Source organism: Dermacentor andersoni, chromosome 7 (genome assembly GCF_023375885.2).
Source record: "Dermacentor andersoni chromosome 7, qqDerAnde1_hic_scaffold, whole genome shotgun sequence".
Lineage (NCBI taxonomy): Eukaryota > Metazoa > Arthropoda > Arachnida > Ixodida > Ixodidae > Dermacentor > Dermacentor andersoni.
The window spans coordinates 124,804,550-124,831,563 of record NC_092820.1 but is presented as its reverse complement, the minus strand read 5'-3'; the positions used below and the strand labels follow the sequence as shown (position 1 = coordinate 124,831,563).

The 27,014-nt window shown below is 45.7% G+C and overlaps 1 protein-coding gene across 2 annotated transcripts; it reads left to right on the top strand.

Annotated features, from left to right (window-relative positions):
• The first annotated feature begins 262 nt into the window (after positions 1 to 262).
• Positions 263 to 26,754, top strand: LOC126533873 (ubiquitin thioesterase OTUB1). 2 transcript variants are annotated; one of them, XM_072289319.1, is made up of 8 exons: positions 263 to 443; positions 832 to 884; positions 4,476 to 4,574; positions 12,676 to 12,794; positions 15,834 to 15,918; positions 20,103 to 20,206; positions 22,938 to 23,028; positions 24,254 to 26,754. In XM_072289319.1, the coding sequence occupies exons 1-8, from the start codon at positions 365 to 367 to the stop codon at positions 24,452 to 24,454; spliced, it is 831 nt and encodes a 276-aa protein (XP_072145420.1). In that variant the 5' UTR covers positions 263 to 364; the 3' UTR covers positions 24,455 to 26,754. The 2 variants fall into 2 exon arrangements, with proteins under 2 accessions (XP_072145420.1, XP_072145421.1); XM_072289320.1 differs by lacking the exon at positions 263 to 443 and adding an exon at positions 535 to 695.
• The last annotated feature ends 260 nt before the right edge of the window (positions 26,755 to 27,014 follow it).

Below are 27,014 nucleotides of genomic sequence, written 5' to 3'. Positions count from 1 at the left end.
TTAAACTGACAGTTTAACTTTGAGAAAAGCCTTGACGTGTTCATCTTCAAATTTGTTATATTCAGTAAGAATGACGCACGTTTTGATACGTGTTCTTAATTAACACGTCCGTTTATGAACTGAAACATGGCGGCGACAGCTGAAATGCTGTTTCAATAGAAATTTGGCAATTAGCGACCTTCTATACATTACTATAGGAAAAAGATATATAAAAAAGCTCTCGCGCATTTGAACAAGCAGGCGTTTATAAAAGCATCTTCACCTGGCTGAGTTTTTACCGTATCTTCGTTTTCGGCCGCGCGGAAAACGAAATGAAACGTCAGACGCCAGCAGGCAGCCAGAGCGCAGATGTCGCCACTCGAAAATGAATCCTTCAAACGTAAACATGGCTGATGATGTGCGGCAAGCCGCCCCAAAATCTCCCTCGAATAACGTGATATCGGGTACGTTGGGACCAGCGGTTATTGTTTTTTAAACTGTCGCTGGACGTAGCATTTCGAAGCTAAAAAGCCTACAGCGCAGATGAGCGCCTAACGCTGCTCCGAGCTATTCGGCGTCCATTGTATCGGCTTCCTAAGCCTGAATCCGTGCTTCCATTTGATATAGCGGGGTCGATTTATTTTTTTTCCGCTATGAAGCGAGCGTTAACGTCCGCGTTTCATTTAACCCTAACGAATCCTTACGTAATTCTCACTGTGAGTGCTATACGATTTAATCTCCTGTCATTTGTATGATGGGAAACATTTCGTTCTTGTGTGCGAAGCTGTGACGGCGCTCAATTCGCGCACGCAAGTTGACAGCGTGTTTTTTTTTTTCCTCTCCTTTTTTCAGATATGAATCACGATGAAGCGATACTTGCACAGGAGAAAGAGATTGAGCGCGAGGTGAGTTGCATCGCCGTGTCATTTGTCTTTCAGAAAGGCATTCAAACTTTGCATGTCGGCGCGGAGCGCTTGATCAAGCCGCTTCCTAGTCCAAGCGCGTTGGGTATCTTTCGCAAGCCGGCTGATTTTACGGAACGATCGCTGCTGTTTGCCGATGCGTTCAAATGTTTTCTTCTGGGGAGTATGATGGTACAATGAAACGCAGTCCATGCAAGTGAATATGCTGTTTCAAGTAACCCGGCGCCGAGTCCGTTTGAACCAGCGCAATGCTACCGTCTGATTCACGGGAGCCGAAACCTGCTACCAATTCAGTATTTATTTCTTGCACGTTAGCTTATTCATTGTGCGGTTGTCGCGAGGTTATCAGTGGTATTCCAGAATGGACGGGGTTTTCTCAGCAAAGCAGCTAATTAATTTGATGAGAGAATCTTGTGTTGTATACATTTCGTGGCTGTTCGTCCCCAATGCTGATTTTGTGATAGCATTAGCAGCGAAACACGTTTAAGATTTCTTGCCGTAGACAAATGGTGCAACGTTTCTGCTTGTAATCTGGCACACATATACCGGATGGCATTTATGCTTAGGACGAACTGTTGAGAGTATCTAATGCTCCTGTCATGGCCAACAAGTACTGTTTAATTTTGAGTGTGTGCTTCACCGTGCGGGTCATTAGGGCAAGGTTTAAGGACATGCATTTATTTAATGCCTCTTCTGTTAATTTCTTTTACAACTTATGCCTTGTGCAGGCCACCTGAATAAAGCAAAAAAAAAAAAAATAATACCTGCCAAGTCTCCCGAATTTTCTGTGAAGTTTAGGAATTTGAGCTCATTCTACGACCTTATGAACATTGTGTTAAGTTTTGCAAAAATTAATTTGCAAAAAAAAAAAAGACGTTTTGATTGTTGATTTCCGGTCATGCTGTGGAAAGTCTTCCAATGTTGAAAGGATGCACAAGGAGGTGGGGGGGGGGGGGGGGCTACTTGTTTTCAGCAAGTTCATGCAGATTGACAACTGGAATGTTGCTGAAAAGTCATTCCTATGTAAAAAAGCAAGTGTCTCATTAATTCCAGGTCTGTTGCTACTTGTGTGCTGCATATAAAGGCAAATCAGTGGTAATTGCATATGTATCCTTTAAGGTTTGGCCAATATTGGAACTGCTGTAGCCACGAACCAGGCAGAAATGATGATGATTAGCGGGGATTTGCAGTAGCGCCACTTCATGGGGCAGCAAGGAGGCTCCGTTCAAAACAAAAATGGCGTTCAGCAAGTTGAACCATGTACTGGTCAGAGTCGATGCATGGTGCTCTCAATCGAGTTGGCTCAAGGAGTGTCCGAAAAATCAGACGAGAGGTTGCAAGGTGTCCGAACTTTCGGCAGTTGTTATACATTATGGTCTATGGGGAGAATGGCGGTGCCGCGAAGCAGACCGAATAATCGAGCATGTCCGAGTTTTTGGAGCCTGGAAAATCAATCGGCAGCTGTATATGCAATGCAGTATCATTGAGCTATTGGATCAACTGGTCTCCCGTGCATATTCTTGGGTATCTGTGTGTGTACACTAGATCTAGCACTGGGAGTGTTAGCTAGCACCGCTCGTGGCTGTGGCAGGCATCACACACAACACTTGGGAGCACGGAACTGGCTTCTGAAACGAAATTTTTTGAGGTGCTCACTATGCAATGAGCAAAAAGAATAAGGGTAGCCATGAGCTGGATTTTTTTTTGTTAGTTCGATTTTTTGGTTAGTTGCAGCTGCACAAAACCAGCAGACCAGTGAATCCAGGCAAGGCATAGGGGAGATGAAGTGTTCTTTTTGATTGAAATGTGTACTTGAAGTGCAGTGAGTGAGGGGGTATGCGCAGGGGTGCTGCAAAGTGCCCGACTCCACGCACTACGTGACTCCTCCGGATGAAAGAATGTTTCGTATGCGCCACCATATCCACTCCCAGGCCTATATTTAGTGCACGTAAGCAAATACCCAAGAAAGTTGACGGGATAATGGTCCCGCGGTAGCTTGCCTAAACACCATACATGTAATGCCTTCCGGAAGGCGTGGGTTAGGCTCCCACCTGCGGCAAATTGTCTTTACGTCCACTTTCATTTCCATATTTCTAAATTTAAAATAAGAAAATAAAATTTTCCCTATGCTCTCTTTGAACTCATTGCCTGTAGGCTTCATGTGGTGGTTACGGACAGAAATGCCAAATCCTCAGTTCCCCTTACCCTTGTCTGTTGTTCCAAGTTTGGTGCTGCTTAAGTGCTGTGTGTAAAGGTGAATAATCGTGTATAAAGTGTGTGCATATCTAACAAAAGGTGGGTACTAAGCTGAGGGCAAACTTTGAAAAAGAAAAAAAAAAGTGCGTGCCGTCCCTCCCTCCTGTCTCGACGCAGGATATAGTTCCTGCAGGACTTCAGAATCTTAAAGTTCACAAGTTGGCAGGCATCCTATTGTATAGTGCATGTTAGTTGCCATATACAAAGGAGAGAAAGAAAAAAAAAATATTAACAGAAAGAAAAACACCACACAGGTAATAACTTGTGTACCCGCTGAATCGTCCTTGTGTCTCTAGCGCAAAAATGTTCAGGCACATTCAAAGGCTTTGTGACAAGTCCAAGTATAAGACAAGCGTGCGCTAACAAGAGCAAGAACGAGAGTTCTTCTGATAGGCACTTGTCACAAATATGTACAAAAGTTCACTCTTCAGTCAACAGTCTAGAGCAGTCAAACGCCGCGCTCCACAGCAGAGAAAGAGCATTAACGCAGCAGCTGCTAGGGTCAAGCTACTGGGCTCAATCCCTCTTGCGATGAAAAGATCGATCCCTCTTGCGACGATCGCCGACACAGTTGGCGATTGGCGAAAATCTGATCAGTCGGTCAAGCCCGTCGGCTTTTATACATCAGTCGTCGAATGTTCCAGAGTAATCGCTGGGACCTGCGTGCCTTCCACAAAGTTCTACATTATTTGCGTCCTGCACACACGCGATCAGATTGCACAAGGTTTGGTCACAGGCAGTGGATGGAAGCGTCGATAACATTCCAGAAACTTCGGATACATGCAGGTGCGTCCTGCGCTGTGCGATAACATTTGTTAGGCGGTGAAACGTTTCGCCTGATAAAGACAAACAAGTACACGTGTCAGCACTGTGTTACGCACACATCCTTGTGGTTGTTGCAAACATTCTCTCAATTGGGCCAGCAATGCATAGATATTGGTTCCGTTGCATTGCAGCGGCACCGATTCACTGCTCTAACACAAGTGTGGACAACTGTACAAGAATTGAGGCACTTGCGCATTCTTCTACATTCTTGCACGTACTTATCCTAAGTGTCTTGGCAAGTTTTCATGCAAGACGCTTGTGCCTTATTCTAGGCTCTTTTGGCGAGAGGCACAAGGTTTTTTTTTCTGTCGGAATGACAGTCCCCGTGTCTGTCGCTGTCCCAGTTTTTCGCCGTTGTTTGAGCGTTAACAATGAGCCAGTGGCTAGTTTCCGCGGTTTACTATTCTCTGTGTGCAATAATCACGGCTCACTGTGTTCCACCGGGTTCAAGTTTAGTCATGTGCACGCGCGTGGCAACGTCTCGTCCTGCAGATTGCCGAGCGCATACCACTGGTAGACACGAAGCAGGATTTGGCCATCCTCGAGAAGGAGTACGCCCTGGACGATGAGGTCTACCAGCAGAAAGTCAAGGTAAGGCGACTCTGTTTGACTGGTTTCTTTAGCTGTGTTGCAACAATAGCAAAAGTACCATTCTAATAGGTGTGTGCGCATAGTGATTTTTGGGGCCGAATCGAATAGCGCCAGCATAGAGTTGAACTTCGAATAGTTTTCAAATAACGAGCAGCCGATATCACAATTTATATATAATTGTGTTCACATTTTAGTATTTGTATATTTAGCAATTTCCTGCCATAAAATGGTATGTGCGTTATGAAGCGTTGTTTATTTGAAGCATAAATGGAGCCATCAGGGGTAAACAAGTAGTTTGTTTGCATGAACAGGACTCTTCAGAGAGTGGGAGTGTGCTGTACAGCTTGTAAAGTATGGCTACCTAAGTGACGCAGCCTGCTCCACTACGCAGATTCTCATGTTTTATGTCTATACGATACCCGCAGGGGTGAAAATTTACTGTACTATTGCTACAATTTTGTTTTATTGGGTGCAGTTAACGTTTTGAAATATTAGAAAAATGTTCGCATTTACGAATAGACTACACAGTTCGAAGACCATTCGATTCATTCAAAAGTTTCAAGTATTTCTGCATCCCCTTATTCTAACCTCCATATTAAAAAATGTGCCTCCACTCAGTGTTTCGTCATAACTCACTTATGTCAATAGCAGTTCTACCTAGCAGCTGAAATAGTCACTGCACTTAAATGTAGTCACTGCACTCAAATGTAGTCGCTGCCCTTAAACGCAGTGCACTCAGAAGCATTTATTGAGTGAAATTTTTGCGGTCAGGTGCTCATGGAGATTACACAAAAATACACCTGTCCAAAGTTTCTTTTCTCAAGCAGCTCCTCCGTGTAGGAGTAATCCTACATGGAGGAGCAATAGCAATCCCGGATTGTTATTGAAGTGCAGTTTTTTCTTCAGACTGAAAGATTGTGTGTCGAGGAGAAGCTTTGAGTCGAGGCTTCTACGGGAAGTCGGGCCGTTGTTAGGCTATCTTCCGATGTAAGGTAATTGTACTCCAACTTTTGGTTTGCATCATCCTTGCCTCGTATGCTGCTCAAAAAGGCTGTTCTTGCACAGCAGTTCACCGAACTGTGTTCTCATGCCAAGGGCCAACTGCAGCGAAATTTCGCATTGGTTAAATGGATGGCAAATGAGTATTGCTACATGCGTGTGGTATTTGTTTGAACGAGGCGCGTGGGCGCCATCATTCCAGAAAAGAGGAGGAAGAACGAACTAAGCTCGTGCGGTGAATCTAACCAGTCAGCACTGCAACCGCTGCTGTAAATATAACCTGTAAATAGTTGCTCGTCTTACTGACTCGTCCTTCACGTAACATTGTGGTGGACGTGGAACGTTCCCCATCCTCGCCACGGAGCTCCGAAGCCGCTGCACCGTCCTCATCTCAGCCATGGCTTCCGATGGACCCACCCCATCACCACTACACCTGTGGCACCATCCAGAACGTACGTTACGATTCCTAGTCTCCGTGATCTTGGGACATTCTCCGCCCAAAATGGCGTTGACGTCGACGACTGGCTCAGCATGTATGAGCGTGTTAGGCAAAACCACCACTGGGACCCTACCATCATGCTTGCCAACGTGATCTTTTATCTGGATGGGACACTGCATGTCTGGTATCACACCCACGAGGTTGAGCTCTCCAGCTGGGACATTTTCAAAGAGAGGCTTCGCGACCTATTCGGCAACCCATCAGGTCGCCAACAGGCTGCGCGAAAGGGCTTGCCACCCGTGTCCAATCGTCAACTGAATCATATGTCTCCTACATACAGGAAGTGCTTTGCCGGAAAGTTGACGAGCACATGACCGAGGTTGACAAGGCGGGCCATATCCTAAAAGGTATTGCGGACGGCGTCTTAAATTTGCTCGTCTATAACGACGTCTCAACCGTCGACGCCATCGTCAAAGAATGCTGCCGCTTCGAAGTAGCCAAAAGCCGCCGCATTGTCCCACAGTTTTCCCGGCTCCCCAACACCCCTGCCACGTCCTCTTGCTTCGCTCTTACCGCCACACGACCATTTCAAGAGAACATCACACATATCATTCACTGTGAGATTGAAGCAGCGAGTCTGGCCCCCCTTCATTCATGGCCCCTTGACGACACCTTTGTTTAAGCGGCTCCCACTATTTCCATTATTCAAGCAGTTGTGCGGCAAGAAATTGCAAAACCTTGGCATCCCTACCGCCTGCTCTGTCTCCCGACCTGATTCGGCACCCATTCCCATGTCCACAAGCTGTAATGACCAGTATTTCATTCCCAGACCACGCAATCCTGTTGAATGGCGAACCCCAGATCACAAACCGATCTGTTTCAGCTGCCACCGCATTGGTCATGTAGCCTGCCACTGCCACACCACCTGGATGCCGCCGTACTGGAGCTCATTCCCTCCTCCTCGGCCATACGCCGACGCTCGCTGTTATTCACCTCGCTGTCTGTACTCTACTTCCAATGCCCCTGACAGCCGCTCCTCCGTGCGATTGCCGTCGCCTCAGCGCCGTCGCTCCCCATCATCCCAACCTCTCCTCTTTTGCTAGCCAAACCGGCGGATGGAAAACTAGGCCACGCAGCTCTTGGAGGTAGTGCTGCATCACGTTCGGCCTGTCCAAATCCTCCGTTTGACGCTCCTCACTAACACGAACCTAATTGAAGCAGACGTCGATGGTGTTCTGTTGACGGCATTAATTGACATCGGAGCCCAAGTGTCCATAATGAGCGCTAGCCTATGTCATCGCCTCAATAAAGTTCTTATCACGCGTGTGGTATTTGTTTGACCGAGGAGCGTGGGCGCCATCACTCCAGAAAAGAGGAGGAAGAACGAACTGGGCTCGCGCGGTGAATCTAACTGGTCATGGCTGCAACCATTGTTGTAAATATAACCTGTATATAGTTGCTCGTCTTAACTGACTTGTCCTTCGCGTTACAGTATTATTAAGCGATGTCGAAGCAATATTGAAGAAGTGGCAGGGCTGGTAATTGTCTAATTTCCTTATTAACAGCCTTGAAAGGTCATGTGAGCAGACAAACGGGCACCTAGTGGTTAGCAGACGTAACGCAAATCCCAGACCTCCCAAGATATACAGCGGACCAAGCAGTGTGTTTGAATGGAAAGAAAAATGGAAAATGAGAAGAAGCTATTTTTGACTTGGACAAAAACGTAACCGAAGTATTATGATTTTGTTTTGGAGTGAAGCTGAAATATTTTTGATAGGTTTTTCGATTCAAGGGAAAAGTCTGCAATCCGAAACAATCACCGTCAGGCAACGTCAGAATTGGCACGGATCTCGGGCAGGGATAGTACAAGCAATAACTGGTCGAAGGCTCCACTAATCTAAGGCTTCTGCCCAGTGCTCTATCAGATCAGTGTCATAGCAAAAGCCCGGGCTTGCACTCCGAAGAGCTTATAGTTCATCTTGTTCGTTTAAGCTCGTTTCATCGGAACAGTGGTCTTGCATTTCACAGAGTATACTCAGTGACATGCTGCTTGTGAGGTAACGCTCAATGCCTTGACTGAAGGCACTGAGCATGATTTCATAATTCATAATTCACTTATTGAGAAAAATAAATACTGTGTTTTTATTGTTAACTTCGAAAAGCTTTGCATATAAGCCACAACCGTTACAGTTAGCTTTTTTTCCCCCGTTCCGGAGCAGAATTATAACCGAACGTTTCTTCAGTGGAATGAAACTAAAACCAGAATGAAAAACATTTCGTTCTGCCACCCTGGCACCAAGAGTGCAATTTTCTGACGTAATGCCGAAAAACTGTACCGGTCTCAATGGTTCATGTTCTTTATTGATTCTGGCGAGTGACAATGGCACCATTTTTACTTTTGGTGTCAAAAACTCTTGCTTTTAATGGTATGTTCGATAACTTTTTGTAATGAATTCACCGGTATGCACAATGACAAGGAGTAGCTTACTTACAGTTAATTTGTCGTTCATTTTGAAAGGGAACAAATGGGGCAGACTGACAAAAACAGGAACACAGTTACAGGAGAGACACCACTACCAACAGAGGCTTAATCACGCAAAAGGTTCACTTTTAAGTGCAACCTACTAGCCACACTATGAAACGATGACACTGCAAGGAAAGAAACATCAGTTAAAGAAGCAGCATGTCTGATTATTGCCACGTGGCAGTGGGAACAGGTTGTCTACCAACTGGGAAGACTGAGAATTCTTAGAGATTTTAAATACTCTGGAAATACTTGGCGGAAACTCAGGGAATTTGTGCTTGTGTCAGGGAAAATGAGGTGTAATTTTTTTTAACAGGAACGAAAGTCGCGGCAATGCTGCCTTGAGTAATAGAGAGGGATCATAATGAATTGTCTTTGACACCATGTCGTCTGCTGGAGGAGTTGAGAGTGCACAGTCAACCACAGACTTTCTGGAAGCCCGATAATTCAGGCGGCTTCGCAGTGCCACCACGTACCCAATAGAGTCAGTTATAAGATATCTGACATTTTGGACCCAAGAACCCTTCGTCGTCCGATTTTCTGGACTTTTTGCCATGACCGCAGGTCCGAAACAGCATTAATCAAAGGCACCGCCGCCGCCGTTTTGATTAACTCGCTGCCTCGAACCACGCTCTCTCGCACGCAGAACCGCTGGCAGTCGTAGCCACCATCGCGGCAAACGGTAGGCCTAGCTCCTTTGAGGTCTGCTATTAAGCTTCATGACGTTCGGCACTGTTTCCTTAATTGAAAAAATTCGCCGCTGTTAGCAATGGCACCGACTACGCCTGTCTGGTCCTGGCCAATGGCTTCGAAGCTCGAAAAGTGTAACGCATTGCATAATGCCAGTTCCCAAAAGTCTGCTTCGCCTCCATACAGAAATTCTAGGCTATGAAGCATATGTGAAAGTACTGAGATGAAGCATAACAAGCGTAGCAAGGGGCAGTTGACACGGGACACTGTATTCCTTAATTGTACACGCGTCCACCCGTCATCTGTTGCAGTATGAGCACCGATATGTCAAGTAAGGGTACTGGCAGGCCTTTTCAGATGTGCCTATGGCGATTTGAGCCCTTCAGGGTAGTACAAAACATGCATTAATTTTTTTTCGAACTGCCAAATCTTTAAAATGTTTTTGCGGCCCCTAGGGAGTCTGAAAAATCGGACGTTGACTGTACAGCTGACCAAGAGGATGCTTGAAATGGTCCACAGGGTGGACGCACGATGGAAGAAGGACAAGAATAGAAATGACTTGCGCATTGAGGAATGAACAGGAAAGGAAGCGTGCTGCCGCTTCTTTCAAGGAGCTTGAGCTGAAAAGCTAAAGTGTTGGCTGACAGCAAGATGCAAGTGTCCCTCATTCGAACCAAAATAAACCCTTTAAAGCAGTAAAATGCTACACTGAGGCGTGCGCGGGCTGAGAGTTTGTCAGGACAGTTGAGGTTGACACACCAACTGTTGAGAGAGAATCTCACTTGTGACGAAGTTTGGGCCTCATACCAATGAGCTTGCTATCATTTGACAGAAGTAGCTCATGTCCCCTTCAGTCATGTCGTCCACATTTGTGGATTCTGATATCCTAAATTCCATTTTACTTCCGAGTGATATCTATTACAGAGTACAGCTTTGGTGAAGCTACTGCCGTGTTTTAGGTGGTGTTTGATGTGGGGCATGTTGGTAGCAAATATATAGTTTCTTTGTTGAAGTGCTTGAGGCCAATGAATAAGTTTTGCATCTAATTTGAGCAGTGGATTTAATCCCTTTGATGAAAAAACATAGCCTGACTCACTTTACGATATTCAAATATTTAGTTACTCTCTAATTATGATGACTCATCATAAAATGCTCAGAGAGTCAATCACCCCGATTTGCTTTCAGTGGAATCTCAAGCACCATCTATGTTTCATGCATGTATGGACAGGTCATCATAATTCGTGACTGAAGGGAATATTCGAAAATATTTGTTTCTGTTCGCATCTCGCATCTCCTTTTTTTTTTTCGTATTTCAGAATGTGCGACTCGATTTGCAATGAGTTTTACCATATTTTTTTCAAAAGATATTTTATTCACTGTGTATTTTACTAATCCCTCCTTTCTGATGTTCTTTATTTTTTTAACTAAAGTAAAGGCTACTTCTTACCATCCAGACTGGATTAAGTTGTATTTAAAGAAAAAAAAAAAAAGGAATTAAGTGACATCTGGGGGCGTGGTGTCAGCCTGTCTTGACATGAAACAAACTTCTGCGTCACTCAGGGAATTCTGCGGAGGCGCTCAGGGAAAACCTGGAAAACTCTGGAAATTTAGAAATGTCAACTTAGTAAACACCCTGAACACAGCAGTGTTACGTGGTGAAGCCTATGCAAAAGCATTGCGGTGAAGCATAAGTAGGGAAAGGGGCATTTGTCACGGCACACCGTATGTGTTCATTAATTATACACGCATGCAGCCTTAAGTCTACAGTACGAGCACCAATATGCCTAATAAGTGTACTGGCAGGCCTTCAGAGCTGTTTTGGGTGTGCCTGTGGCAGTTCAAGCCCATAAGGGTGTTTTTGTGGCATTTATGGCAATTTATGAAGGGCGCTCACTCTGTTCTCTGTTCCTTTTCATTACCCCTTCCACCTTACTTTTTGCTCATTCTGAGTTGCGCTACATACAAGCTTAAAGAGTCATGACATACCAACTCGCCTAAACTGCCACGCTTTTGACCCATAAGGGCAGTAAAAGACATGCACGCATTTTTTTTTTTTGACTGCCCGATTTTTCGGACGTTCTCGCGGCCTCTAGGGAGTCCGAAAAATTGCACGTTGATTGTACAGTTGACCAAGAGGATGCTTCAAATGGGCTGTGGGGTGAACACGCGATGGAAGAAGGACGAGAGCAGAAAGGACCAATGAGCAATGAATGGGAAGGAAGTGTGCTGCAATTTCTTTGAAGGAGCTTGAGCTCAAAAAACAGTGTTGGCTGGTGCAGAGATGCGGGTGTTCCTCATCCAAACCAAATTAACTCTTTAAAGCAGTGAAATGCAACACTGAGACGTGCGCGGGCTGAATGTCAGGACAGTTGAGGTTGACTTTCCAGCTGCTTGGAGAGAATCCTACTTGTGACAAATTTCGGGCCTCATGCCAATGAGCTTGCTGTCATCTGATAGAAATAGCTCATACTCGAAAATATTTGCTTCTGTATGCATCTCTTTTTATTCGTATCTGAAAATGTTCGATTCACTTTGCAATGGGCTTTACCATATTCTTTTGAAGATGTTTTATTCCCTGTGCATCTTACTAACCCCCTCTCGTCTATTTTATTTTTGAATAAAATAAACACTACTTCTTAATGTTTCAACTGGATTAAGTAGTTTCTTCATAAAAATATTTTTTAACGTGCTTGCTATAGAGTGACAGCATCCGGCGACGTGTCAGCCCATCTTGACATAAAGTGCTGTGTCGCTCAGGGAATTTTGCGAAGGCACTCGGGGAGAATCTGGAAAACTCGGGGAACTTGGAAAGGTCCATTTGGTAGACACCCTGTATGAGTCATGCGGTGGACATGAATAAGGACAGTCACCTAAAAACGGCAATTTTTTCTCGAGAGGGGTAATGAAGGCACGTTGATGCACTTTTGCCCCTGCCTAATTTGATATCCTTCTGTGACCTCGTGCTCCATCCTGTTACTCGGGGTTCTTGTCCTTGTTTTGCGCTGCTTGTTACCCGTCGACACCGACATTGCTGCTGAGACCGTGCAGCATTTGACGGGACACAAGGGGAGAGCGGGTTTCTTGCATTTCCAAGCGAAGCACATAATTGGGAGGGCAAATTTGGCAGCTCTTGGTGACAGTTATTTTATTTCCTTCGAGCGGACACACTTTGGGCAGACTGGCGCACTCTTGTTCGTGATGCCATGTGACCACCACCTCTGCCTTAGTGTACATGAACAACAGTGCGGAACTTGGTGGATGTTTTGAACGTGTCTCGTAAAAGTGCAGTAAATATTTGTGTCGTTCTGGAGGAATTGAATTGAGGCTGTGCACTGTAACGGTGAAGCTGACAGTTACAAAAAGAAAGGGAAAAAAAAAAAAAAGAGCGGGACGCGAGATTTTTGTGTCGGTACTCCTCTGAAGTGTCTGGCTCTTGGCTGGATGTGCAGGACCTCCGCAGCAAGTACCAGTCTATCCGCAAGACGCGACCAGACGGCAACTGCTTCTTTCGCGCCTTCAGCTTCGCCTACCTGGAAAGCCTGCTGAATGACCAGCAGGAGTACACAAGGTACTTGCATATGTCCCTGCTTTGGTTTAGGAACGGCCTGTGCAAGGATACACTAAACTCCATTTCATATTTAGCAGGCAATGCTACAGAACCCACACAAAGAAAAGTGTGATAATAGTATAGCCAAACCTCAATATAATGAATTGGTACTTGGATCGAAAAACTTTGTTAAGTCATCAGTATCTTTAATTCGACATCTTGAGGTTCTAGCTGTAAGAACAGCTTCACAATTTCCCAGAGAATTTCTTGGTGGATAGCATCTTGTTAGTAAGCATTTATAAACAAATTGCAAGAAGGTCAGGACATAGTAGTGCAGTTGTGAGCGCCAGTGCTTGCTGTGCAGATCGCACCAAGAGCCATACATCGACATGGCTCGTGGCACCGTAAGTCTTGGACGTCATGACCGACCATGCTTAGTGCCCGCAATAGCTGCCCACAAGTTAAAATCAAAAGTGTGAAAAGATATGGACATTAGTCCAGGGCACACAGAAAAGTCAGTTTCACCAGAAAGAAACGAGCATTGATGGTGTTGGCAGAGAGACAACTACACGAAGTAATGTTCGTAGTTTTATCGATGTGATTCGTGCTCAGGCAAACATTTAACAGATCTGACTCGAGGGCCACCAACTCGCTGTCATAACGTGAGTGAATGCTTCCACACAAAGGGAAACCAGTGCGCGCCAAGGTGCCAACCTATCCGGCTCGCAACATAGCAGTGTTTCCTGCCTGCCCCCTCCCGTGCACACGCGTTGATGGCTTTCTTGTCGCTGTAACTTTTCATACGTGCGCTTTCATTGAGCCTGAGTGGGGTGGAATTTTTTGACAGCAGTTGGCTCCGTTCCGCAATTTGCACAGAGAACCCAATGACCAACAAATTTCATCTCGATAGCCTTCTATGGTGATCAAAAGTGCACCTTGTGACAACCGTATTAATCTGCATGTTTCTACACCTATATATGGATATAAAAACGCAGTTTTGCCCAACAGGCTAAGCATTGATAGCGATACTATTAGACAACGGCAGGTTTATCGGCCACATAAATGGCTGCAACCGTTTGCTTACCATTGTATTTTTCTCATGTACAACCCACCACCACTTATAACCCGCATCTCAAATTACAACAGCCTGGAAAAAAAAAAAGAAAGTCTGTTCGTATAACTCGCGGAAATAACTGCTTACAACAGTGCTCCAATCTATGCAAAAACAGTCTCCATTCACAGATGCAGACTGTACATGTGGTTTCCTTGGCCAGTGACTCTGTTCCCCCCCCCCTCCTTCATCCACGATGCTGATAAAGCTGGATTCCAACGATGGATGGGATCGCAGACGGATCAGTCTCTCACGTGACGTGAATTGGATCACATAGCGGCTGACATTCACACTACAGAGGGTGACAGGGTGGACGCAGTAGCCTATGCATGGGAAATGGTGACGGAGCAAATGCAACTGAGGTGAAAATCCCAACGGTGTTTTGGCTCTTCACCGTATTGTAAAGTGCTTCGCACAGACTGAGGGAGCTCTGCTGCAGGCACAGGTGGCATGTGATCACGTGATATGCCGTCCGCAATTGGAAATGGCGATTAGCTCTCTCGTTTGAATACAGCTTTACCTTTGGCTTTTGCTGCACTCCTAGGGCTCATTGTAATCCAAGTTCTAGTTTGCCTGCGCCATGCGTTGCGAACTTGTGGTTACCCTCCAGGATTCAGCTTCTTTTACAGGTGGCAGATTGCGCCAAACAAATGGCGCGGGCGGCGCCTGCTCGTTGGCACCAGCTACGCACAAAGCAGTGATGGAGTCACGCGATGTGTGGCCCTTTCGTCTGTCGTGCAGATTGGCCTTACAACAACCCATCTACCCGTAAAATTGCGATCGCTGTTCTGCGTTTTGGAAAAAACCAGCGAAGCAGAACTTTCTGTGTAATAAATAAAATATTGCTTATTGCTGCGCAGCAGAGGACCACTATTATGTTGAGGAGCTCATTGGTATTCAGTACAGCAGAACGTCACTAATTAATCAGTTACGGAAGAATCAAAGTGCTTTCTCTTGAACACAAGTTCTGTCAATGGCAAAAATATTTTCCAGACCTTTGTATGCTAGAACTGAGCTGTAATCAGTACTGGCATGCTAATTTGGTCTTATCCTCAGGATGAGTAGACCGTACTGTATATCTTAATTTCTATGCACCTGTGTTTTTGATAGCTTGCTACATTCTTGTTATGGAATGCTTGCAGACTCCAGAGCGCGTACAGCACCGTATTTTCTTGCCCAAAATTTGTAAGCTTTAAATTTTATGAAAAATTTTCTGTTTGATTTGATATCTGGCTTTTTTTTTTTCTTCATTCGATTCAATACTTCCTTTGAAATCAAATATTTGGTATTCACACACCCCTTCTAAAGACACGTCGGCCCCCTTGGGTACTGAAACCAAAACTTGTTGCTAGAAACGTGGGCTGCCATGATGTAGCTATTCCTATTATTTCATTCCATACTGTACCTAACTCACCCACCGATTATGATCGACCAATCTTGCTGATAACATGAGGGAGTGCCATTCATACCACTTACAAAGTGGCTAGACGAAAAGGATTTGAATAGAATCATTACATCATCCCTTGGCAGTGCTATCGTAATAGATTTAGAGTGAGCTCTGACGCTTACAGTATCCACCTCCCCCTTTTTTTTCTTCGAAAGGGTATAGATTAGATAAGGGGATAAAGGGTCCCTTCATGAAGGCTTGGACCTTCGCTTAACATGTAAAAAAATAAAAAAAAACATTGTGCAAGTCGAGAACTTCATGGTACTGAACGTCCCAGAGAGAGTCGGATATAGCAGTTGGAGTGGGCAGTGGGAGAAGGAGCTTGTAGTGTGGACCTCGCGGTGATGCATGTACTCAGTGCATGGCTTCTGGAGGGTCAGCGTGGTGCTTGGGTGTTTGCTTTTCCCCAGTTCCCGGGCACAACGTGCATAGTGGAATTGCATCTGGCCCTAAATTAGCTGGCTGCGGGCATCAAATGTCTTTCCACGCTTGCACCATGCAGGTTCAAGCAGCTGGCCGAAAACAGTAAAGAGGTGCTCGTCTCGCTTGGCTTCCAGCGGTTCACAATCGAGGACTTCCACGACACGGTGAGTGGTGACCCGTTGTGCGAGCTCTGGTTGTCTTCTTGGTTTCAGTGGTGGCTTGTTATCTCCGATTCATTGCCTGTAGCAGTAGCTCAGTGTCTGTGGTGTTGCACTGTCGAGCACGGGGTTGAAGGTTTGGACTCCCAGCTGCGGCAGCCACATTCCGACGTGCAGCGGTTTGCAAAAGTACCCGTGCACCGTGCTTTGGGTGCACCTTAAAGAACTTGATTTTGCTTTTAAAGCATTAGCATTTTTTAGTTCATTGCTCAGTTTTGTGTCATCTGTTGCCATCTGCAGCGCAGACCTTCGCAGCATGCCAGAAGGTGCTTCCATTAGTGGAAGCGCACACGCTGCCGCCTGTGGTTCCAACAATGAAAGGGCAGAGTTCGGTCACATGACGAGAAGACGTGGCGGTGTTCCCTGCAACACCGCCAGATGGTCCTGCCCTCTGCGTATCGTGGAAGACTTGCCGTGACGCGGTCACGCCTCACCTTTCCGCTCGTGAGTTGGTAATGATGTGGGCTCTTGCCGCCGCAGCGATACGCTGAAGTGTTGAGGAGGAATCGGTACCTTTGTCGCTGGGTGGAATCGAACCCACGTCACAAGGGTTCCTCAAGGACGGCAACCCGATACATTGGCACAAGTGCATGGGGTATGTGCCATGCTTCAACGAACCTTTCGCCAACTTGAGTCAATGACTATGTGCCACTGGGTGTGCGGCAGGCAAGTGAACAAGGCTCTGCATTTGCAAGCACCGGCTTGCCACGCTTGTGGGACGGTCCCACAGATTCATGAATGATCCTGGATGCACTTACAGATGCACATTGGTATCTTGTCGTACAGCTTCTAGCATCGTTATTGAACGTGAGACATTTTGGGTGTTGCAGCAAGGCATGTAAAAACGCATCTGCCATTTCAAATGCACGTAAAATACTTGCTTCTGCTTTTTGTCCTATGCCTGAATGCACACATTTTTCATCATCATTTATTGACCCTTAAAGGCCCCTGTTGGGGTATTACATGAGGGGGGAGCATACATAAGAAAAAGAAAGGTACAAACAGTCATGAGTGAAGTAAGAAACAATAACATTCATAAGGGGTAAAGAAGGTGTAATCAAATGAATGTCAAACACAAAAAGTAATAACCAATGCACTAAAAAATGTGTGATGTAGTAAAAATAAGTCATATCCACTAAGCATCAATACTCAGAAAGTTCGTTAGTATGTTTCGAAGCTTGGTAGGGTTACGTTCGATTACTAGCGCGGTCTGGTAAACTATTCCTGTAAACTATTTCTGGTGCAGTCGTAATTTTTTGTCTTATGCCTGGCCATATAGCTTTGTGCCTGGCCATATAGCTTTGTTCTTGCCAGCCAAGAAAATTTGTGTAATTGTTTACAAAAGTTTACTATCCACCCAAATGAAAGTCGGTTTTCAATATAGCGTGTGGTGGTACACCATGCGTGGGAAGAAAATTTAATTGGCTGCTGCCGACTGTTGGCCTCTTGTCTTTTGCTGTTGATCAGCATTTACTGGTTGCGCAGTAATAATAAGCTGTACCAAATGACCACTTCATGCTACTTTACTACTCCAAATGTTACACAGAGGTCAATGTTGCTGCTCCAAAACAGCTCTAAAAGGCTGGTGTGTCGGGTTCTAAATTGTTCCAGCGCTGCTTTCTTTCCTTGTCAAAAAATCGCCTCAAATCCCAGACTGACTCAACCACCACTGATAACTTCATAGCAGTGCACATAGCTGTATAGCTTCAACAGGCCACGCTAATACAGTAAAACCTCGTTAAACCGTACGCGCTTAAACAGTAGTTTCATTTTAAAAGTAGTAAAGTTAAATCCCTGACTCAGCAGCCATTGAACATAATGTGTTTTGTATCCACATAAACTGTACCAGCTCATTGCGTACGCATCGGTTAAAATGTAGCGTTTCCACTTTTCCTTGCGCAAACACGGCGGTTCTTCGTCTCCATTGGGCGGCCCGGCAGAACAACAAGCCTCAGAGATCGGAACGGAACAACGGCCTCCAAGTGCCCTGTGCGTTTGCGGGTGAAGCCACATCAACATCAACATCATTTTGGCACCATGCCATAGAGCGTTTTGGCGTCGTGTAAGCGAGGACTCGCGTCATGCTGAAGTTCGGATAAAAAAGCCGCTGGGTCCTCAGCATAGAAGAGAAATTAGACATCGTCCCTGCTATCAAACGTGACACGAAGAGGTCAGCACTGGCATGGGCAGGGATCTGCTGTTGACTACGGCGTGTGACATTTGGAATGCGAAGAAGTTGCTCGGCAGCGCTGCTGTGACCGCGAAGAGATGTCGGCTACGAGCTTCAACGTTTCGCCATTGTTGCCGAAGTGTCGACTAGCGACAGCACGGGCGATTCAGACCTGGCAGTGGCAGAAGCTGCGCGTTGGGCTGCTGAGCACGGGGTCGCGGAATTGAATCCTGGCCACGGCGGCCGCATTTTCGATGAGGGCGAAGTGCGAAAGTACCCATGTACTTAGATTTAGGTTCACGTTAAAGAGCCCCGGGTGGTCGAAATTTCCAGAGTCCTCCACTACGGCGTGCCTCATAATCAGAAAGTGGTTTTGGCACGTAAAGCCCCATAATCTTTTTAAGAAGCTGCGCTTTACGTCAGCCCCTTGAATGCAATCGTTGCGACGAGAAGCACCCGGCAATGGAAAAGACGCCCCGGGACTTCTGCAACACTACCGCATGCAGGCACAGAGAATATGTAACGCCAACAAGGAATCTGCCATGCGAGTGTTTGCCGAGAAGAGGGGGCTGGCTGAAAAGCTGGCACACAGCTTCAATAAGTTTGAGGCCGCTTTTGTCGTACTAGGCCGCCACGGCATCAAACGAAAATAACACTTTTGTCGCGTGAAGTGAATAAATACTGCATGTTTTTTTCCCCTTTCATCACACTCTCTCTGAGTTCCGTTTTCGACAGGTAAGTGGGTGATCTCATGCTATTTCGGTTAAACAGTACTACCGTTTAGTAGGTACTTTTTCTGAGCTCCGGCTAACTATGGTTTAACGAAGTTTCACTGTACAGTTGAACCCACTTATAACGATACCGGTTATAACAATGAGAAGCTGCTGAACAGTCGACTTCTGTGTGTTTTCCATGGTGAAATAACCCGCTGTATTATCGGTTATAACGATGAAGTCTGGCTGCTGGGTGTCCGAGCCGAAAGGTGGTGAAATGCTAAATCCTTGGAAAAGAAAAAAAGAAAACGAGAAATTCGAGGCACTGCACGATGGTCCGCTGCTTCAACGGCCGCCGCGCGCTCATTTTCCAGCCATCTCCACGTATCCACCCTCTGATCATCGGCAATGCACGCTGTTGTCGGTGAAAAGAAAGCACACAGCCCTAGATTTGGAAGCTAAGTGCTTCTAACCGATGAGACTATCATCGCGAACGTGCTTGTATCAGATAGGGACGGCGACGATAGCAGTGATGACACAGTAGGGCAGGCTGCCTCAACGTTGTCCTCACAGGAGGCTCGGCATGGTTCAGTCCCTCTGGGGTTTTGCGTGAGGAACCTTCCGCTGCACTACGTGGAGCGCTTTGGTGCCTTGGAGGAGGATGTCTGCAAGCTTTGCGTAAAGCATGCATGGCTGACGGACATAGGCTTTTCTCGCGCGAGCCAGCGAGAAGTATCTGGCGAGATGCTTGTGGCGATCTCTCCTCAGCGTTTCTTCTGGATTTCTCAAGCTGACGACAGGCTGCTGTGGCGGCCTTCTCGCAATATTTAAAAGGCCCCTTATTAAAAAGCGATGCCTCGGTGGTGCTCACATATCGCTTGCCACTCGTGACACCTCTTTGCCATTCTTTAACGCCGACAGCTGCAGTTTGTTCCACACAATCGGAGTGCCCAGGAAGCAGTTAAACGAGCGCACGCAATCTGCAGTCGCCCGGAGGAAGGTGGTGGGGAGGGGCACTGGCCTCCCTGCCTATATCGTTTTCTCAAGTCAGCTCTGGCATCCCCCTATTTTGATTTTTTTCATGTGACTTGGTTTATAAGTATTATCGGTTACAACAATGCAATTTTTGTGGCATTTGATGTTGTGAGTGGGTTCGACTGTACAACTGGTTCAGGAGTAGCATGAAGAAAGGCTTAGGTTATTCTTTTGATGGTGTGTTTGGTTCTTCTCTCTGCCATGTTTTTCAGTTTATGGATGTCCTCAAGAGGATTGAGAACAACATTACCTTGGATGACTTGCTGAAGATCTTCAACGACCAGGGCTACTCTGACTACATTGTTGTGTACATGAGGTGCGTGCCACAATTGGGCTATTTGTTAAAGCCCCCCCCTCCAGGTTTGGGCATTGCAAACAGACAGGTACAACACATAGATGAAGCACATGGGGGCAGTTGCAAATGATAAAACTGCTGCTCAACACAATAGCAGACGAAATTTAAATCTGAATTCTGCATGCCCTTCCTCTCAAGGGAGCCTCGTTACCAGCCAGAGTCAATGTCAGATGCTCAAATTCCCCTATGTATGATGTCGTCGATTATGGCATGTGAGTTCGGAAAGTTATCGAGTGCAGAATGCGTAAAATCGTCCCTGAAAGAGCACTGGGCAGCTACAAAAAAAAAGAATGAAAGACTGGGGTCACCACATAAGCGTGCCGCATTCCCTTGGCTACTGAATGGGAGAAGGCAGGAAAGGATTGTTGCCTGTGAAACAGGATTCGAGGCGATGGCAGAGCACCTGTGCTGGCAGGGAAACTCTCCTTCTGGCAGCATGTAAATGTAACATTTCAATTCCTCTTCTCCTCTAGTAGTGAACCAAATTGAAAGATTGTTGGGGGAAAAATGCTCCCTAGACGGCGTCCTAAAGTTTCCGGTGTGCAGGAGACTTTCGTTAAGTTGTCTCTGGTTGATTAAATTTTCTGGTTATTTTGATCCCAGCCGAATGTCCCGGCCGGTGCCATTATGGGCCCGAACTTTTGTTACTTCGATCCTAAAATTACCCTTTGCCGGGTAATTCGAACTTGACAAGTAAGCGTGCGCGTGCCTGACCCTTATTGTGACCCCATTGGCAACCCGTTTAGTGGCATTGTCTGTTTCTGTTTCGGTGATGCTTGAGGGGGAAGCAATTGCATTGAACACATGTCAGCTCCCATTGGGAATGCCGATTTTCGGCTGGCCTTAGGAATGTTTTCAAACAATAGCCTGACTCACGATGTTTGATTGCGGTATTACCCGATTCTAATGTGCGCCTTAATCCAGATACGAAATCAAAACTGCCTTTGCAGCATTTCTGCGCTTTAATGCATAACATTAGTGTATTGGCTTGAAGCTGACTTTAGGAAACTGGCTGCCAATTCGCAACACCTAATGTAACCTTGCCCCCCCCCCCCCCCCCCCCCGCCATCTTTTTACTGAAAAGTCGGGTACATGTTATTTATATTCCTACTTTGTTTAGGAGCTTTAATGTCGTTTTGACATTAGCATCTTACTTGGAAACAGAAAGTGGGCGCACATCCAATTTAAGAGTGTGTTAGACTCTAGGAAATACTGCCAAGTGAATCGGTGGTGTGTTTGGCATTTTTTCTGCATGTTTAATTCGACCCGGCGGATAATTTGATCGATTTCTTGGGTCCATATGGGGTCGAATTAGTGGAACTCAGCTGTATAACCAAATTTTGCTTTGGGGCCTGGTTGAGCGGCCCTTTTGGGCTTAATTTATGTGTGGATTTTGGGAGGAAATTGGTGCTCGCATAGTAGCCCCCCTCTGGTGATAACAAGGTGTGGGATGCGAGCCATGTAAAAATTTTAGTAAGGTTGGGCAATATTGGTGCTTGGGTTCATACAGGTAGTTCAGGTTGCAAAGTAAGTAGACGGTTTTTTTTAGCTGGGGAAACTGAACGCACTTTCTGCATTCATGGTTGCCATTGCCTGGTGAGGGGGGGGGGGCAGGGGGGAGGATGTGTTACGATGAGTCGCGACGGGGCAAAACCGAGGGAAAAGCTCGTGGTACACTGCTGAAAAAGGGCTACAAAAGATGGTTTTCTGCCACATATTTAGCTAGATTACTGCTTTCTTTAATGCTGCTAGTAACACTAGTCCTTCTTTGGTGTTGTCACGTGCACAGAACTAGCAGTTCAACTCGTCTTATCACTTGTTTTGTGAGTATGCTGGTGGATTGCTGCAAGCTTCTGATTTCACAAAAACAAAATGCATCACTTTACACCAGCAGGCTTAATTTATGTGTGGATTATGTGGACAAGCAACAAGGTAAATTGTTTTTTTACGCTGCGTTCAAATGATAACCGTTGTACAACTTTCGATGCTTGAAACATTCCACCGACCTGTTGACGAAATGCTGACATGCTAAGTTATTGCTGAGAACTTGAGAGCAGATGTATTTTGTAACATTCCGTTTCTCTTCTCACTGCTTGTTACGGCGAGTGGCTGATCTCAAATGACTGTGGCGTGGCTTTTTCTGATACGGATGAACACAAAAAAAGGAGTATAATAGAAACGGATCATTATAAAGTAAGAATTCAGGAGGCAAAAAAGAAAAACCCTTGACTTTGTGCGTGCAGCGCATTATAGTGCCCATGGTTCGACCATGCAAATTTTACCGAAGCATCGTCCCTCCCATAATCAATGCACTCCGCTGTTTTGTTTTTCATCATGCGTACCACGCAATCTTTGACCGAGGTGCAGCATGTCACATTGCACAGAGGGCCAAAGAGTGAAATGGCAATGTGACCGTGTTAAACAGCACGCGTAGACACCGACTTGGCACAAAGATTTGCCAAACACACCTAGCTGTACAGGGGCACGAGGTTAGGAAAACTGGCTCTGGTGGGATGGAGTCGTGATATTGTTGACGCCAGGACCAGCCTTAGAATACCAACGTGAGTGTCAAACTAAAACGTCTCTCTCCCGACGTCCCTACTTGTCAACAGTTGTCCTGCTGCGTACAAGAAGCGTGCAGTGTCTTGCATGACGTTGCTGGTGATGGTTGTTGAGCATCGGGTGCGTGCAGGTTGCTGACGTCCGGCCAGCTGCAGAAGGAGGCATCGTTCTTTGCCAGCTTCATTGATGGACAGAGGACCGTGCAGGAGTTCTGCAAGCAGGCAAGTTCTTTATCACCTCCTTCCAGGAAAAATGTTGTTCAGAAAAATGTGCCTTCTACCATGTTCCTTAACCTCCTCTGCCTTGGAAGAAAGCTCAGTGATCAAGTCAGTTCTTATTACTGACCTGTACGTTGTGAACAGGAAAAAGTATGTTGTGAATATTAAAAAGACAAATTTTTGTTTATATACTCTGGTTAGATGCTGAAGGGAACATGTCCTTATAAGTGGAGAAAGTAACCATCTCCTTGTGTTCCTTGACATTATAAAGAAAAAAAGAAGTTATTGGCCTAAACACACAGATGAACATATAGCATTGCTTCAAAAGATAGCACGTTGATGATCGGGGATGAACATGATGTGTTCACCGCCGAGTTGGAAGGATTACAAACTGCGCAAGGGCAAGCTAGCCTATAGGACCCCTTGTGCTGTTTCCGAAGCTAGCGTTCCTGTGAGGCAGTTTGGCTAAGTAATGGTATTAATGGTATATGATCTTTTGCAAACAGTGTGTACAAGCATAGTTTGCCTGAATTATTACATGGAAAATGTTGGTGTGGCTCTGGTGATGAAACCATGTGTAAGAAGCAAGGCCCGGCATGGGCGTCTAGCACTTCAGTCTTCGTTTGAACTATGACTAGGGCCGAAATTAGTTGGGCAAGTATGGGGGGCAGAGAAGTGGACTTGTAGATTAGGGAAACTGTTTATTGGGGACCAAGGGACTGAGGAAGCCAATTCGAAGCAAGAAGCAGAGTTATGCAATTGCCTCATAGCCGGGCAGAACCAAGCTATTCTTGTTTGCCATTGCGTGGAGCAAGTCGGACAGCCTTTTGTATTTTGCCTAATTATATAATGAGCTTTTATTAATTAATCAACTTCTCAAATATTATATCTTGAGCAATAGTGTCAATAGGGAAATTGTGTGCCATCCTGAAAAATTCTCAATCCAGCCTTCTGTTGCTCAACGCATGTTACATAAAAGCTTTTTTTCGAAGCCTGAAGGAAGCCTTCGAAAACAACAACAAACTTTTTACATGCAGTAGTAATCCCGCAGAAAACCTCGCAGTTGAAAAACAACTGGCGTTGTCAAATTTGTGGAGTTAGGTGTTCATGACTGCGTTACTTTCGTGGCCTCCATTTCACTGACTGCTATCTATGAGACGTACGAGTCAAGCGAGTGGTTCAAGAAGGTCCTGTATTCCCTTCTCATTGCCCTGGTCCGTCCTCGCAGGAAGTGGAGCCCATGTACAAGGAGAGTGACCACATCCACGTCATCTCATTGACGCGCAACCTAGGCGTTGGTGTACGCATCCAATATATGGACCGCGGCATCGGCGGCAAGGTCAACACCCATGACTTCCCCGAAGACCGTGAGCCCCGCATCCACCTTCTGTACAGGCCAGGACACTATGACATCCTGTACCACTCATGACTGCTGTGTTGTTACGACCGTTTCCGTCAGGGTGCCAGGATGTTTCTCATCCTAAATTTTTGTTTGTTTCATTTTGTGTTTTCCTTGGGAAGAAGGAAAATCTCGGGGCAGGGAAAAGAGTGTGTGATTGTGACCTGGGCTCCGTTCACCCACAGCCATTTCCAAAATTTTGGAGAGAGAAAATTAAGTCTCTTGTGTTCAACATTGTCTTTCTTTCGCTATTTTGTTTTTGTTTTTGTGTTCTTTTTTTCTTTGTCCTGCTTGTGAATTTCAGTGCTGAAGTCAAAACAGACATTTAGAGGAGCGTCACTGAGGGATCTGCTTTCAAGCAAAAGTACGAAATCTGCAGAGAAGCTCGACAGCGCTGCTGGACTTTGCTTCTGCTCCGAGAAAGTGTCTCGTGCCAGGATGTTCTCGCTTCGACAAGTCAATAAGTAGCTTGCATCAGCTGAAGGAAGCTGAATTTTTTTTTACCTTGACAGCGGAGCACGCATTTTATTTATCCCAAAGCTAGCCCCTCCCCTCCCTTACCCATGCACCCGTGGAATTTTCATGCTCCCGTGGAATTTTCATGGAATGGACACACTCGGACTCCATGAAAAAAAATAGGGGGAGGGAGGGAGGAGAACAGCATGATCCAACTCGGGTCTTTTCCCCCAACTTACTCTCCTGGCGTTTGGAAAATCAGGAGAGTTAACAGCTGTATTTCCAAGCCTTCATATTGCTGCGAGTTCATAAACTCCTGAAAATCTGGAGTGTCGTAACGTTTGATGCCAGATGTCGTGTCAGAGGTGAATCAGCTGTAATGCCTAAAGTAGCTGGCATTGCATTCTGCCACTGCCCAGCTGCAGCTGCTTCGAGTGATTAAAATAGAATGCACTCATTCTTGGAGCCAGCCTTCTAGAGAAGTCTTCCACCACTGAAGTTGAGAGGCCTGTTTACAACCATTAGGCAACACAGAATCTTGTTTTCACACTTCTTTCTCTTTGATTTCTGGCAAACCAAATTCATTAAGTAGTAAGCTGTGAAGATTGGTTACTGTTGGATCATCCTTGCACAAAGTAATGTACAAGGATTGCAGCAGTTCACATTTTTTTTCCCCACTGTCAGATTTGAACAGCTTTCAGAAGATGGCATGTTGTAACTGAAAACTGCTCCTTAGTTGGTTCAGTGCCACTTGTAGGCATTTGACAGCTGTGGCTACAGCAATGCATCATCAACTTGCAGGAAGTAACTAGAAACGTAAATCCTGTTTAACTGTGAGCAGCGACCTGCTCAGTCCTGTTCTAAGGTAAATGTACTTTGAAAATTTCCTATGCTCTCAAGTTGACAATACAATTTTGTCAGCTTATTTTTTTTCCTCAGCACAAGCTGTGTTCTGTTTAGCCACTTGCATATTGAAGTTAAATGCGGTGTTTTGTTCCTGCCGTCAGCACGAATGTGTTGTGATGCAGCGGAAGATGATGTTAGCGTGTTTTTGTGTTTGCATTGGAATGTTTGGGCAAGGTTGCTGCAAAACGCCAGAACCATTGCCAGTTTGGGTCTTCAGTCCTGCTCATAACCTGAGTAGCTTGTTTGTAAACGTAAGCTGTCTAGGGTGGACTTCTTCCGTAGCTGTCGGGAACAGCTAGTTGTTTGCAGTCAACAATTTTCCCATAATCGTAATAACCATTACACATTATTATTGGCATCAAATCCTGAAGTCAAGGTTTGAAAACTGCCTGGTGGGCATCACACGAAACCATTTAGTCACAATGTTGTGAGCTACCAGGGCCTCGCCCTTTACGGGTCGCTGTGCTCGGTTGTTCCCCTCGGGAGCATCTTGCAACGGCCCGTGTGGGTACGACACAAGTGTGCCGCTGCGCTGGGAATTTAATCCCCCTGGCACATTAGTGAATTCTGCTTTTCTCGTTTCACAGTCCTTGTTCCAAAACCTGCATTGATTGCGTGGAAGCTCACTGCCAACTGCCCGTGCATTGTGTGGTGTTGGGTTAAGCAAAATAACTTGCGTTTGTCAACACTGGCATTGAGGCTCGCGCTCTGCACGGCAACTATTGCACGTGTTTTGGCCCAACTGGGGATTCCCAGCTCCTGATGTGTTACAGAAGTACATGTTCCAGTAAGTCGCCAAAGTTGCTGGTGTTTTTCTTTTGTCAAGACGGACAATGTTTTGCAGGTCATGCAAGCAGCAGGACGACATTCTATTTTGTGTAATTTAAGTATTCCCGATTTCTTTTTGCGCTTTAAAAAATGCCTTTATTGACTTGTGTTTCAATAAAGAGAGGGTTTGTTTGCACAAATTGCTCATTGGTGAGTTGTTCTTGCAAGGGTGCATCGTGAAGTAGAACTTACATTGGCTAAAAATCACTTGAGACAACATTTTTATTTATTTTAAACCTTACAGGCATTTCGAGGGCTCTTAAGGAATGACTAATGGCATTTTGCTTGAAATTGTGAGGCTAAGTTGAAAGCCGAACTTTTTAAACAAATGTTTGGTTTTGTTTTCTTGCCTAATAGATGTGCGGTTCATTGGAGAACATTGTGCGGCAAAATGTTGAAG